Below are 16,032 nucleotides of genomic sequence, written 5' to 3'. Positions count from 1 at the left end.
GTATTGAATATTACCCTGGTTATCTTAAAACTGTCAAGTTTAGTTAAAAGCCTGGAACAGAAGTTCTTAACCCTTTTTGTGCCATGCAGCTCTTAAGTAGTGTAAAGCCTATGGACCTCTTTTTGAAATAATGTTTTTAAATATGTAAAGCATAATATATAGGGTTACAGAGAAAACCAATTCTATTGTAATAGTTACCAAACATTAAAACAAATTTCTTATCTAGTAATGTATCTTATCTTTATCATTGCATTAAATAATGAGATAATACATTTAAATTGTAAACAAGGTTGTTTTTTGTTTGACAGAGAGTCAGAGAGAGAGACAGATAAGGACAGACAGACAGGAAAGGAGAGAGATGAGAAGCATCAATTCTTCGTTGTGGCTCCTTAGTTGTTCATTGATTGCTTTCTCATATGTGCCTTGACTGGGGCAGGGGGTAGGGGCTACAGCAAGCAGAGTGAGTGGGCCCTTGCTTAAGCCAAGAGACCTTGCGCTCAAGCCAGTGACCCCATGCTCAAGCTGGTGACCTTGCGCTTAAGCTGGTGAGCCTGTCTCAACCTGAATGAGCCTGGCGCTCCAGCTTGTGACCTCAGGGTTTCGAACCTGGGTCCTCTGCACTCCAGTCCGACACTCTATCCACTGTGTCACTGCCTGGTCAGGCAACAAAGTTAAGTTTCATTTTTAGAATGTCTGTATGACAGTTACTACTGTGGCTTAACTTGACTAAGAACATTAAATTGTGAGATGGGCTTTACTGAGGCAACATGAGTATCAAGTCGAACATCTGTTTCACTTAGGTGTTTGTTTTCATGGTTACTAATGTAGAAAATTCTGATTCACAAAGATATTTTCTTACAAATATATGTAAGTATAGCTTTCTTATCAAGGAAAGATAAGTTTCTTTCAAAGACAACTAGAATTCTCTAAGACTTTTAAAATTTAACTCTGCCAGTTCAGTCCCTGGTCAGGGTATATACAGGAACAGCTTCATGTTCTTGTTTCTCTCCCGCTCTTTCTCTCTCTCTCCCCCTCTCTCTAAAATCAGTAAACATTAAAAATAAATAAATAAATGAAATTTAACTCCAGTCACAGGAACAGTGATGGGATTCAAATAATTTAACAATCTGTTCTCTGCCCTAATGACCATTTTAAGTATAAAAAAATGATATACTGAAAGGTAATTTATTATTTCATGCATTTAATACTTAAATAATAACAATAAAAGAGGTACACAAAACTAGATTATGTCATAAGAAAGAGTTTGAAAATATCAATGAAAAAATATTAAATAATACCTGACAAAACACAATAAAACTGTTATTTAAGGTATTTCCATATTACTTCTTGATTGGCGTCCTCACTTGCAATTTTTTTCACCTATGGACAGAATGAACATTGCTACAGGCACTTAGAATACGCTGTTGCGCAGATGAATGTTAAAAAAGAGTAAGGAATGCATATTTGTGACTTCCACATTGGGCAGCTACTCAGGTGCCCACCTTAGAACCCTGATTACAAGTGCCACTTTAACAACCGGTTTGCTGAACTCAACAAAAAATTAGGTATCGGTTCCTCCGAACCGGTGTGAACCAGCTGAATCCCACTACTGCATAGTAACTTTTTTCTCTTAAGATTACCAAATTTATCTTTGGTGAGATCAACACCTCTGGTGTATGGTTTATATTAAATATAAAAGGATTTTGATCCATGATACAACTTTGAAGCCATCATCATAGAAATAAATTTGAAAGAGTTATCATGAACATAGGGTTTAGAGATATCTCTTTTCAGATACATGGAGAGAGAATTTTGCAAGTAGGAACTACTGGAGAGCAGCATAGACACCTCGGGCCCCAGCAGGCAGTGACCCCAGACTTTTACTCTTTGGCGGCTAATGACTTTTAGGTGCGGAGATGCCAGATAGTCCAGCTCCGTCACACGAGCATCTACAGACAGGAGGACTAATCATGCAGCGTGGCAGAAGTTCTCTAAGCCCATCATTTAAAGTAGTGGTGAGTGAAAACAGTAATATAAAATATCTAAGCCGCCTGACCTGTGGTGGCGCAGTGGATAAAACGTCGACCTGGAAATGCTGAGGTTGCCGGTTCGAAACCCTGGGCTTGCCTGGTCAAGGCACATATGGGAGTTGATGCTTCCAGCTCCTCCCCCTTCTCACTCTCTGTCTCTCTCTCTCCTCTTTCTCCCTCTCTCTCTCCTCTCTAAAAAATGAATAAATAAAATTAAATTAAAATATCTAAGCTTTGGCTGCGTAGTTCAGTTGATTAGTGCATTGTCCTGAGACACCAAGGTTGCAGGCTCAATTTCCTAGTCAGTAAACATAGGAAAATTAACCAGTGAGTAAGTAATTAAGTGGAACAACAAACCAATGTTCTCTCTCTCCCTCTCCCTCTCCCTCTCCCTCTCCCTCTCCCTCTCCCTCTCCCTCTCCCTCTCCCTCTCCCTCTCCCTCTCCCTCTCCCTCTCCCTCTCCCTCTCCCTCTCCCTCTCCCTCTCCCTCTCCCTCTCCCTCTCCCTCTCCTACCCCTCTTCCTCTCTCTTTAAAATCAGTAAGTAAAAATATAAAAATATAGATATCGCCCTGGCTGGTTGGCTCAGCGGTAGAGCGTCGGCCTAGCGTGCGGAGGACCCGGGTTCGATTCCCGGCCAGGGCACACGGGAGAGGCGCCCATTTGCTTCTCCACCCCTCCGCCACGCTTTCCTCTCTGTCTCTCTCTTCCCCTCCCGCAGCTGAGGCTCCATTGGAGCAAGGATGGCCCGGGCGCTGGGGATGGCTCCTTGGCCTCTGCCCCAGGCGCTAGAGTGGCTCTGGTCGCAACATGGCGACGCCCAGGATGGGCAGAGCATCGCCCCCTGGTGGGCAGAGCGTCGCCCCTGGTGGGTGTGCCGGGTGGATCCCGGTCGGGCGCATGCGGGAGTCTGTCTGACTGTCTCTCCCTGTTTCCAGCTTCAGAAAAATGAAAAGAAAAAAAAAAAAAAAAAATATAGATATCTTCAATAACTAAAATAGTATGAAATTATCTGAGTTCTGTCAATTAAATGATAGTGCAAATGTTATTTGTGGTTTATTGTATACATTCATAATTAAAGGAAATGTTAGTTTTTGGTTAGATGTTAGTAAAAGCATGAAAATATTTTTTGCCCTGGCTGGTTGTTTAGTGGATGGAGCGTTAGCTCAGCATGCTGACGTCCTGGGTTCGATCCCCAGCCCGGGCACACTTGAGAAACGACCATCTGCTTCCCTCCCCCCCTTCTCTCCCTCTTCCCCTCTTGCAACCAGTGGCTCAGTTGGTTTGAGGGACAGCCCTGGGCACTGATGATAGCTCAGTTGGTATGGTTGGTCCAAATGTCAGCCACAGATGCTGAGGATAGCTGGGCTGATTCAAGCATCAGCCTCAAGGGGGTTGCCAGCTGGATCCCATCAGTCGGTGAGCATGCAGGAATCTGTGTATTTCCCCTCCTCTCAAAATATATATGATATATATATATATATATCTCTCCCCCAGTTAAGGTCACAGTCATTCATGCATTCTACCTGTGTTCTCCTCTGTGGACCCCAGGTTAAGATTCCTTGGTCTAAAAAGAACTATAGAAAAGCAGGTGAAAGACTTAAACAGATAGTTCATAAAAAGATATAAAAATGGTCCTTAAGCCTGACCTGTGGTGGCTCAGTGGATAAAGCATCAACCTGGAATGCTGAGGTCACTGGTTCTAAACACTGGGCTTGCCTGGCCAAGCAACTACTATGAGTTGATGCTTCCTGCTTCTCCCCTTCTCTCTCTCTCTCTCTCTCTTTCTCTCTCTCTCTTCTCTCTAAAAATCAGTAAATACAATTTTTTTAAAAATGGTCATTAAGCAGATGAAAAGATGTTTGCTTTCACTTAAATAAGAAGAATGCAAATCAAAACTCTGCTGAGATACCATTTCTCATCTGTCTGGCAGAAATTCAAAAGCTTGACAATGCGTTTACTGGCAGAGCTGCAGTGAAGCAGAGGCTCTCACCTTTGCTGTGGAAAGCAGAGTGGTACAGCCCCTGTGAGGGGGGGTTTGGCAGTATCTCACAGATGAATTTACCCCAAATTCCCATTTTAGGAATTTACTCTGGAAGACAGACTCCAATTTGAAAATACTTATGCACAAGATTATTCAGTGCAACACTATTTATTATTGTAAAACCACTTAAATGTCTAGTCATGGAGATTTATTTGAATGAAATGTGATGTTGTGTACATATAATGGAAGTCTATAACTATGAAAAAGAACGAGGAATCAGATTATGAACTGATAGGGAGAAATTTCTAGGAGATAATAAGCAAATAAAAAAAGCAAAAATGTAAATTTCCTTCTATATTTTACTGTATTTTGTGTAAGAAAGAAAGGAACATAAGAATATGTATGTTTATTTTTTTAAAAAGAAAAGGATCAGCTAGAAGACACAGATGGTTACTTGTAAGGGGTGGGGTGGAGTTGAGGGATGACAGGGCAGAAGGGTTTTAGGAGGGTATGACATTGTCTTGGGCATGCCTTTTTTTGTTTTCTTCTTTTTTTTCATTTTTCCGAAGCTGGAAACGGGGAGGCAGTCAGACAGACTCCCGCATGCACCTGACCGGGATCCACCCAGCATGCCCACCAGGGGGCGATGCTCTGCCCATCTTGGGGCATCGCTCTGTTGCAACCAGAGCAATTCTAGCGCCTGAGGCAGAGGCCATAGAGCCATCCTCAGCGCCTGGGCAAACACTGCTCCAATGGAGCCTTGGCTGCGGGAGGGGAAGAGAGAGACAAAGAGGAAGGAGAGGGGGAGGGGTGGAGAAGCAGATGGGCGCTTCTCCTGTGTGCCCTGGCCGGGAATCGAACCTGGGACTCCTGCACGCCAGGCCGACGCTCTACCGCTGAGCCAACCGGCCAGGGCCGGGCATGCCTTTTAATACAGGTTTAACTTTTGGAAACTTGTTAATATTCTCCATGTTAAAAATAAATAGAATGAAATCAACAAGGAGGGGGGAGATAATTGAAACAGAGGAACTGTATTTTAAATGAGTAACCATCATTCTGGATGGATTTGAAAAATAACTCAAGTAACTTATGAATGTAGTATTTGTCTGTGTCTTCAGTCTTGGGGGGAGTTGAGGAAGAAGGATAAATAGTGAACTCTTTTTAGTAGGCTTTGCTTCTTGTAACGGTATGGGCAAAAGAATTCTAGAACTGTTGCAGATATATTATATGATTGAGCAAATGAGTACTGTGTTGATGTTGGTAGGACCAGAATTCTCACTGTAGAAGAAGGGATATACAAATATGGAATGGAGGAAAGCAAGAAAGAACTCTTCTTAAGGATGGGTTAGAATTGGAGTGATTAGATTCATGATTTCCAAAACTTGTGTGTGTATAGGTATGTATATGTGTATGTATGTGTATGTGTCTCCTAGCTCTGTCTGCAGGGAGGGCATAGAAGGAAAGAGACCCCACTAGCATGAGCATATTAGGACTCTTCAGAGAAATGGCTAATTCTAGGACACAGGAGTAAGGTAGGTACAAAATGAGTTTGGAACATCTAAGTGCTCAAAAAAAACAGGAAGAAGTTGTAAACATGTCAAAGGATACGTGAACCAGCTTGAAAGGGCTCCCACTGGCCAGATGAAAGACTAGGGCACCACAACAATGAAGAGTAGTAAAGAGGCATAAAGCATTGAAAAAATGGGGACAGGTGAACCCAGCTGAGGGGTGGCGGTAGGTAGGTAGGGGTGTGGGGCGGGGAGGGAGAAAGTAAAAGGAGAAGGAAGGGTATTCGCTCACAGTAGAATGCTGAATGCCAGCAGGTAAATGTAGAAAGATTGCTGGAGTTGGAAAATCATCATTTTTTATAACCTTCATAGTAAAAATCGGCTCAGGCAAAAATCATGAATTTTATATCTAGGGCGTACATTTTGATTTGCTTTTTAGTTGCAAGGGAAAAAGAAGTAACTGAATGAAGAAGTCAAACATTACCTTGACTAGATGATCAAAATTAATGGCATTAGCGTTCTGCTTTTGGTGTGGGCAAGTAAGTTCCTGTCAGGCCAACCTCCCTACAGATAACTTTAAGCTCTGGACAGAAATTTTAAAACAACTACCTATAGACACAGGAGAGTGTCCTAAAGCAGGTAGATTCTGAAGGGAAGTCAACACTTGAAACAGGGTAAGTTCCTTTTGGGAGGTGGGTTATCTATTTTTACTGCTTTTAGCAGTCAGCACTGGGAGTTAGCTGAGTCCAATGAAGAGTTTCCTCCTTTCCACCTCTTCAGGGCAGGGGCAACTTCTAAGTGTTTGAAGCAGAAGAAAAAAGACAGTAGTGAGAAAAATAATCTACTTCAAGAGTTTTCAAAGGCTTCTCCTACTCCCAGGTCAGTGATCTAACAGTTTTTGCTTCATTAATGGCTGCCTTGCTTATTTTTACCTCAGATCCAGAAACAGCAAGGCCCAGCAATTCCAAAATCACCACCACGCTGGGTCTAGTCGTGCACGCTGCAGGTAGGGAACCGCTCCTTCCCTGTTGTCAGCGGGGGGCTGGTGTGTGCATCACAGGGACCATCCACAGGAACCACTCTTGGGCTGGCCTTCAGGGGGAGGGTTGCTTAATGAAGTCCTCCAGCACAAGCCCCAGCCCTGGTTACTCAGTGTCTGGTCTACAAGTTAAGAATGGTTTTTATATTTTTTAAAGGTTAAAAAAGAAGCTTATTCCATGGCACATGAATATTACCTAAAATTCAAACTTCAGTGTCCATACATAAAGTTTTATTGGAACAAAGCCATAGCCGCGTGTTTACATATCACTGTGACTGCTTTCATACAGTAATGGCAGAGTAGAGTAGCAAGAGACCAAAAGGCCTGTAAACCCTAAAATTTCCTATCTGGCCTTTTACAAAAAGTTTGCTGATCTCTGCTCAAGAATTTCATCTCAAAAAGAGCCTCAGCACCTTTCTACTGAGCAGTTCTACTGCCCAGTATATACCCAAAGTGTCAGCTGAGGCACAGCTGGGCAGTAGAGGGCAGAAATCTCGGCATTGCTGATGGGGAATGCCTTAGAATCATAACCCAAAACCAATCCCATAGCAGGAATCTGTCAGTGGCAGTGACTGAAAGATGGCACACTATTATCTGGACCTTTCTAGTATCAGATGCTTTTCCAACAAAAAATTCATCTATTCAAGCACCCCTTACTTATTATGTATAACTCAACTCTGAGGAAGATCCTGCATCTTTGTTTTTCCATCTGCAAGCTGCAGAGATGCTTCCTTTGACATTCCTTGATATTTCTGTTATTACAATTTGATTTCAGTGGATTTTTTGAGCATCATACTTTTTCCAATAGCATCAACAGGAATAGCCAACATATTAAATATTCTGGGCCAGGTGCTGAGCTCTTTACATATGTTATCTCATGTAGCCCTAATGAAAACCCTAAAATATATACTTTACTGAACCCATTTAAGGGATGAGAAGGCTAAGGTTCAGAAATGTTAAGTAGCCTACCCAGAGTCAAATCCAGCTCTGTTTGACTCTGCAGCCCACACAGTCAACCACTACACGGTTACAGTGTTGTTGTTATTCATAATGTTTTATGTTTTGCCTCTTTCAAATTTAGCTGATGGTGTTGCATTAGGAGCAGCAGCTTCCACTTCACAGACTAGTGTCCAGTTAATTGTATTTGTGGCAATAATGCTACATAAGGTAAGCAAAACTTTGCTGTAAGATTTAATATTGAATATATTCATAATTAAAATTTCTCTGATCATTAATGTTTTTCTAGAATGGAGAATTTAGTTATTTTCAAGATTGCTATTCATTTTAGCGAATTGAATAAGTCTGCCATAGCTGGGGGTTTTTTTGGGCTGTCATTTTCTTAAACTTTTATAAGTAGAAAGGGTTTTATTTTTTATGGTCATACAAACTATTAAATTCTCTACAGATTTCTGTATTTCATAGTAATTTTTGTTTATAAATTTTTTTTTTACACTTTTTTCTTTTTTTCTTTTTTTTTTTTTTTTACAGAGGCAGAGATAGACAGGGACAGACAGACAGGAACGGAGAGAGATGAGAAGCATCAATCATCAGTTTCTTGTTGCGCGTTGCGACTTCTTAGTTGTTCATTGATTGCTTTCTCACATGTGCCTTGACCGTGGGCCTTCAGCAGACCGAGTAACCCCCTGCTGGAGCCAGCGACCTTGGGTCCAAGCTGGTGAGCTCTTTGCTCAAGCCAGATGAGCCCGCGCTCAAGCTGGCGACCTCGGGTCTCGAACCTTGGTCCTTCTGCATCCCAGTCCGACGCTCTATCCACTGCGCCACCACCTGGTCAGGCTACACTTTTTTCTTGACTGTCTCTTTTCCTGCTATCCAAGAAACATACATACACACACATACACTCACATTCACACTGACACTTACAAATAGGATATTTTCTTAGCCTAGGACATTAATTCCTAAAAGGCAGAGTCAGTCTTGGTACTATGCTTGGGGTTTGTTTGTTTTTTGTATGAAAATTTGGTCAAATGAGATGTCTTTCTTAATATAGAAGCAATCTACACTTCTGGAGTAACAAAGGATACTATTTCTTTTCTAGGCACCGGCTGCTTTTGGGCTAGTTTCGTTCTTGATGCATGCTGGCCTGGAGCGAAACCGAATCAGAAAGCACTTGCTGGTCTTTGCATTGGCAGCGCCAGTAATGTCTATGGTGACGTTCTTAGGACTAAGTAAGGTAAGTCTGACTTGTTCCTGGCCTGTCTAGACAACAGTCTGATTCCTCTGTGAGCTGCTAGAACTTACAGTCTCTCATGTTGAGTTTTTAATGAAATTATCTCCTCAAGCTAATGCTAAAATTAGGAGCAAAAACCTGTACAAGGTAAATGTCTTAATTCCAAGTCAATCCTTTTCATAAATTTAGAGCATTTCCTTAATTCATTAATTTGTAAACATTTTTCCATCAGTTCCAAAACTATTTGTTCAAATATATGATCTTTACAATAATATAACTTAAGCCCTGGCCAGGTAGCTCAGTTGATTAGAGCATCATCCTTACATGCCAAGGTTGTCGGTTCAACCCTGGTCAGGGCACATACACAACTCAACCAATGAATGTATAAATAAGTGGAACAACAAGACAATGTCTCTTTCTCTTTCTCTCTAAAAAGAAAATCAATAAAAATTTCTAAAAATAAAAATATAACTTAAACCCAACCAGATATGCTAATTTTATTGGACAGATACATAAGTCACAATACATATTTAATGTTTAAGTAGGCACAGAAAGTGTGAGTGACAAGCATGCCGCAGCTTTGAGAATAGTAGGGGTGTGCAGTGATGTCTCCCTTCAGCCAAGACTCAGATTCTTCTACTCCCAGCTTTCATATCGATGAATATTAAGTATCTAGTTCTTTGGAACCTAAAAAAACAAAACAAACAAAAAAAACAACAACAAAAAGATTCATAGAAACAGAGCTCAAACTGATGGTTGCCAGAGGGAAAGGGCTGGGAGTTGGGAAGAAAAAGGTGAGGGAGATTATATAGTCAATAATAGTGTAATAAGTTTGCCCAGTGACAGATGATTGATTACTAGATTTGGTGAGGTGATCACAGTGTAAGGTATATAAATGTTGAATCACTATTTTGTACACCTGAGACTAAAATAATATTGTACCCCTACTATACTTATATTATAAATAAGTAAATATCTGGTTATCACTGTACTGAATGTAGTTTCAGACCCAAAGTGGCGTGTCCTTTGTCAGCTCAGACCCTGTTGTTCAAGATGGACTTTTCCATGCCTTATAATTCAGTCTACTAGGGCTGTAGTTCTTAGTAGCAACCCTCCCATTTTACTTAAATGTCAACGGGCAGGCAATAGGAGGAAAATTTTAGAATCAAAATGACTCAGGGCTGGTTCATGGGAACTGCTTTCTCCCCATACTCTCTCTGAAGATTATTAATTCTTCTGTCATTTGATTCATATTTGATATAGTAAAACTTGTATTAAAAGGAACATATGAGAAGTGAGATGGTTAAAGAATGGTTAAGTTCTTGTTAATAAAGAGTGTGTTGATCTGGATTGCCAACAAATAAGGTGCTATAAAACCTTCCTGTTCACCTGAAGAGTCTTACCTTTTTTTAGTCAATGAACAATATATAGTTCCTTTTAAAATAGTGCTTCATCACTTCATTGATCAGTATAAGTTTTTAGAACTTTTGACAGGAATTTAGGATAATTCTGGAGGCATGGAGCTACATTTATGGCATGATCTTTTTCTTTTTCTTTTAATAGAGACAGAGTTAGAAAAAGGGACATTATATTGGGACAGAGAGGAAGGGAGAGAGATGAGAAGCATCAATTCTTTGTTGCGGCACCTTAGTTGTTTGTTGATTACTTTCTCATATGTGTCTTGACCTCGGGCTACAGCAGAGTGAGTGACCCCTTGCTCAAGCCAGCAACCTTTGGGCTCAAGCCAGCGACCATGGTGTCATGTCTATGATCCCACGCTCAAGTCAGTGACCCTGCGCTCAAGCTGGTGAGCCTGTGCTCAAGCCAGATAAGCCTGCACTGAAGTCAGTGGCCTTGGGGTTTTGAACCTGGATCCTCTGCGTCCAAGTCCAATGCTTTATCAACTGCGCCACCGCCTGGTCAGGCAGCATGATCTTTTCTTAAAATTTTAATTAGGCCCTGGCCGGTTGGCTCAGCGGTAGAGCGTCAGCCTGGCGTGCGGGGGACCCAGGTTCGATTCCCGGCCAGGGCACATAGGAGAAGCGCCCATTTGCTTCTCCACCCCCACCCCCTCCTTCCTCTCTGTCTCTCTCTTCCCCTCCCGCAGCCAAGGCTCCATTGGAGCAAAGATGACCCAGGCGCTGGGGACGGCTCCTTGGCCTCTGCCCCAGGCGCTAGAGTGGCTCTGGTCTCGGCAGAGCAACGCCCCGGAGGGGCAGAGCATCCCCCCTGGTGGGCAGAGCGTCAACCCTGGTGGGCGTGCCGGGTGGATTCTGGTCGGGCGCATATGGGAGTCTGTCTGACTGTCTCTCCCCATTTCCAGCTTTAGAAAAATACAAAAAAAAAATTTTTTTTTTAATTAATTGTCTCAGTCCATAGTCTACTTTTTAATAGAAAAGCTGAAATTAGATAATGAGATGTTTCTAGGCTCTGTAAGGACATGTATGCCTCTTGATTACCACTGTATCTCGAACACCTGGCCTACAGCCTAGTATGCAGGCAGTATTTGTGAAATATTAGTAGCCTAAATGAATGAATGGGTGAAATTTAATATCTATTTCAATAATGCTGTTGATTCCATCTTATAAATAATATAGGCCAAACCTGTTCAACCAGACTTGAAGTTTGGAAAAGCAGGTGTGTACATCACCAATAGTGTCTTATTTGGGTGCTTCCTATAAATAGCATAAAATTGCTCTGATCTCAAGATGTCCCCAATTTCACAAGTAGCACTAGTTGTGAATATTGAGTGTTTTTTGAGTGGGACTTCTTCCTGGCCCTGAATTATACTTAACTTTTCTTCTCTCTTTTTGAATTCACAGAGCAGTAAAGAAGCCCTTTCAGAAGTCAACGCCACTGGAGTGGCCATGCTTTTCTCTGCCGGGACATTTCTTTATGTTGCCACAGTACATGTCCTCCCTGAGGTGGGAGGAATGGGGCATAGTCACAAACCCGATGCCGCTGGAGGGCGAGGCCTCAGCCGCCTGGAGGTGGCAGCCCTGGTTCTGGGTTGCCTCATCCCACTCGTCCTGTCAATAGAACACCAGCATTAAATGTTCAGGTTCCGGCCTCGGTCCGTGGCTGTTTGCCATCCAGTGAGAACAGCCGACACGTGACAGCTGCTCACTTTCTCAGTCTCTTGTCTCACCTTGCCCATCTCCACCTGTATTCCTAGAGTCCAGAGGGAGGTGAGATTAAAACCTGGAGAAACAGAAGGCTTTTAGAGTAGAAACAACACGTTGTGACTGGATATAGACATTCCACTGTGTTGTCTTTTAAAGGGCCCTGGACATTTTTGAGTTTTGATGTTTCTCTTAACCCTATTCTCAGGGAAGATGGAATTCAGTTTTAAGGAAAAGTGGAGAACTTCATATTCACAATGAAATAGTAATTATGACAGTACAGTGTTCTGTAATTAAGCTAAATCTCTTAGTTTAGAGGCTGTGCCACTTTATCCATTGATTTTTAACATGGTTCTCACCATGTAAGACTGGTGCTTTAGCATCTATGCCACATGCCTTGATAGAAGGTCATAGTGCCAGCTGTCTTAGATGCTAAAGATAACTGTAGTTAATTTGGGGCTAAAGTCAGAAAAATGATGGCAAGACACATTGAAAGTTGACTTTATACTCGAGAGATATCCACTGAAAAGGGGATGTCGGGAGGACTTGAACACCTCCTTCTGCACATGCCTCTTTGAGGACAGCCTTCCATTCCGCCACATGGAGCAACAGAGGTGGACTATCTTCTAAAGGGGTGACTAGTATTTCGTAGCATTTCTTTTCAAGTTCTCCTTTGCAGAACACCTGCCTCTAACACATTCTTATGAGGAGCCAAGTTCTAGTAGGTTCAGGCCTCGGCGTTCCTTCAAGAACAGTCAGATCCCAAAGTATCTTTGGAAATTAAGTGGTGTTAAATTTTAAGTGATTTTGGAAAGATACTGACATCTTTGTAATAACCTTTTTAAAAGTAAGATTACCAAAACCTATGTTGTCCTTTTTTTCTTAAGTATTTATCTTAGCAGACCAACAGTCCCTCTGGCAAAATCCTTGGTGTCTCTTGGGGGGTGCCAGGTCTGTGTCACCTAAGCACCTATAGCAGTGACAAAAGTCAAGATGCATCACAAATGGGAAGTGCTTGCCTGTTCATTTAAAGCTTACTGAAATCATGTCTTTGTCTCTTCAGCTTTTCCATGCTTTTCTCCTACTCTTCCCTCCCGTCCCTCCTCCTTATAATGTGCTGCTTACTGCTCCTGGCGATGTTACTATTTGTGTGAGTTAAGTCTCAGCAAGACAACCACTTGAGCTGCAATATTGTTTCTATTCCTTATTCCCTTTAATGAAGTTCCTTTGCGTCAACTGCAGCTTTGTTAAGCCTTTAAAATAGAACTTCCTCATAGGTGAGATGACACAATCACTAATATTCTGGTAACTTAAACAATTGAGATAGTAAAAATGTTTAACAAACTGGGATGATTTTTCCGTATTTGCCAATATCCTTGTAAACTTTATATTATCAAATAAGTGTAAAATACTGTATTATTTATTTTGATTTTCTGTACCATTTCAAAATATATTACATAAAGAGGGAACCAGACTATTTTCTTCAGGGCAGTTGGATTTAGGAGTTTGTAAAATGTTTTATATGACACATATGCCAGCATGCCTATGATTTCTTTATTTCCTTCCTAGATTTGTCTGTCACTGGGTCAGCAGCTGCGGAAATAGAACTTGTGAGCCCTCTGCTGGCTGTAGACCAAAGTAGCATAAATAGGATTAGGCTTTGTATAGTCTTTGACAACGATTACCTACAATATTAAAACCAACAAAAACTACAGTATGGAAAGTTGAAGTAACTTTCCTGATAACAATACTGATTTATGAGAGTCACGGGTTTTCACCTGGTTCTTCAAAATGACATGGTTGCCTTGATTCTCCCTGGATATTTACTTTGTTAATGAATAGCACATTTTAGTGTCTGGTTTGGATAGTAGCACTTTCTATCATATTGTTATGTGCAATGATAAGAAATTTGTTCCGCTGGCCAAAGCCTCTTTCAGCAGTGCCTTGCCATCACGCTTAAAAGTTTGGCTAGAATATCTTGCTGGTTAAGGCCTTGAACTCGGCAAGGATTGAACCATCTAACTTCCAAATTTGCCTTTCTCTCTGGACCTCACATTAATAGGCAAACCTTTCAAGGCCTGTCAGCTCTCTGAAGCTGTGGGCTTTCCCACATTTTAAAGCTGCTGCCTCAGGAACTACTAATTTCTCTCCTGGTCAGCTGATAGAAATAGCCATACTAACCATATAGGGCTCAAATGCATCTTCGGGCAGCAGGGAACCGAGCAGCATGGCAGAGGCCTCCCTTCCGGGGGGAAGACCTTACTCATGGAGGGCAGTGTCCCAGGAGAGGCCACATCCATGGTCACTTACTGGCATATTTCAGTTCCATTTTTGTCTTGTTTAAAACTGCCTCCTCAGATGTGGATGCCTTAATGCTCTCACACACTTGGAAATATTTGTGATACTTAAGTGGCTGCCATGATTACAGATGGAATTATTGGCTACCAAAGATGCAATTGATGATGACAAGAATAGTCCTTCCTTCCTCATAGCCAAAGTTAATTGCAATTTGATTACCTTTCCTTGGTAGGGATAGACTTTCTTCAGATTCCAAGTACCCTCTTATAGCAGATTAAGTCGAAAAGTACTACTGATCCACCCCCCTCTCCTGTTCTCCAGTGAGTAGCTGCTCGGTCCCTGTTTCCCCAGAGCAGTGATGTTCCAGTTCTGGTGGCTTTCCTGTGCAAGCTGTTGCCAGATTTCTTTTGTTTAGGCAAAAGTTCTACACTGGGATATAGAGTTAGAAATGGTACCATCTACAGAGGCTATGTGTTCTCTCTGCCCACCACACCCCAAGTCACCTTTTTATTTCCCAAGCCTAGTCAAATCAGCTGAGTCAGCCCTGTTCCTATATTTTGAATCATCTTTAGAAAAAAGAGAGAGGTGGCCATTTTGAGTGGTTAGTTATTTGTAGAAAGGAGAAAAGTATAATTGTGGTTTTTTTACTGGCCTACTACTAAGTGTCACTGCCTGGTTTTTCTCTTTTTCAAGGACTAGAACTAGGAGGACACACCAGCATGGGGTGTATCAAGCCCCTTAGACATGGTAGCTAGGTTCTGAACACGGGAACTGTGTGTCAGCAGCACAAGCCCTCAAATAATGTGCCTGCCTAGGGCGCCGCAGGGCGCCTTGGGAGATAGAGAATGATGACCAGATTCATCCAAAAACTGCTACAGTGCCAGGTGAGAACCCTGTGGGTGTTCCACAGGGGTACCTGCCTTGCATTCAAGTATTGCTGCTCAATACAGAATGGTTTGCATCACCCAAAGAGCAGTGTTGGAGATGCTTTGAAATTAAAACCAGTGACTTGGCCCCTTTGTACCTGAGACATCTAGATTCCCCTCAGGGGACCTGAGGGAAATTGTGACTTGTAGGAATGGACAAGACAACCATTAGCAATTTTCTAGATATCCTGGGCCTAACATAAAGAGATCGGCTTTCATCTTTTTTTCTGATAGCATCTTCTGGCAAGTTGGAAGTCTCGTGAGAGAACACTGCAGTTCCCTGGCTCAGTAGCCTGAACAGTGATTTTAAACGTCCCATTTTCTGGATCCTTTTGTAAACATGAAATCATTCCATGGATGGCTGCCTTATAGTTTTGTCTCTTTCCACTCTAGTTGTGAATGGTTAAACAATTTTTTTGCTGTTTTTGGATTTGTTTTCAGATATTAAATTTTTATTAGTGCATACCTATGTGAGTAGCTCGTTAATTATCCTCTTGGCAGTTTGTTTTCTCTGTTTGATGACCAGATTGGACCCACATTTGAGCACAGAAAAGGTCAGGAAAAGCTTTGAAGGGCAAAGGGAAGCTGTGCCCACCGTGTGCACATCCATTAGAGAAGGAGCGAAGGAAAGGAGATTAAGGACTCCATACACCATCTGCCCCAGAAGATACCAGTTCATTGATGGTTGTTGTTTTTTTGCTTTGCTATTGTTGTTAGCAAACATTATTTATGAAGGTAGCTATTTACTCCCAGAAAGGAGAAGCCGGCAACGGATCCCAGTCACAGGGATTCATTTCAAAGGGCAAAGTTGCTATACATATACATAGAGCTGTGGACAACTGACCCTGGGAACACAGATTTATACAAAAGTACAGTTTATAAATTTGGTGAGTTTTCTCCCTCTGGACTTCAGTACTAGAGCTCATTTTTAACTCAC

General features: G+C 41.9%; 1 protein-coding gene across 1 annotated transcript in view; it reads left to right on the top strand.

Moving 5' to 3' along the window:
- SLC39A9 (solute carrier family 39 member 9) overlaps window positions 1-15,560 on the top strand; it is a 62,727-nt gene extending 47,167 nt beyond the window's left edge. Inside the window, exons 4-7 of the mRNA XM_066388391.1 lie at window positions 6,460-6,528; window positions 7,643-7,728; window positions 8,618-8,752; window positions 11,572-15,560. Of these exons, the coding sequence (XP_066244488.1) occupies window positions 6,460-6,528; window positions 7,643-7,728; window positions 8,618-8,752; window positions 11,572-11,802 (521 nt within the window). The 3' untranslated portion in view covers window positions 11,803-15,560. The remainder of the gene's footprint in view (window positions 1-6,459; window positions 6,529-7,642; window positions 7,729-8,617; window positions 8,753-11,571) is intronic.
- The last annotated feature ends 472 nt before the right edge of the window (window positions 15,561-16,032 follow it).

The sequence above is a fragment of the Saccopteryx leptura genome, chromosome 6 (assembly GCF_036850995.1).
Source record: "Saccopteryx leptura isolate mSacLep1 chromosome 6, mSacLep1_pri_phased_curated, whole genome shotgun sequence".
In the NCBI taxonomy this organism is placed as follows: domain Eukaryota; kingdom Metazoa; phylum Chordata; class Mammalia; order Chiroptera; family Emballonuridae; genus Saccopteryx; species Saccopteryx leptura.
The sequence above is the reverse complement of the archived record's forward strand: the minus strand, read 5'-3'. Positions and strand labels throughout refer to the sequence as shown.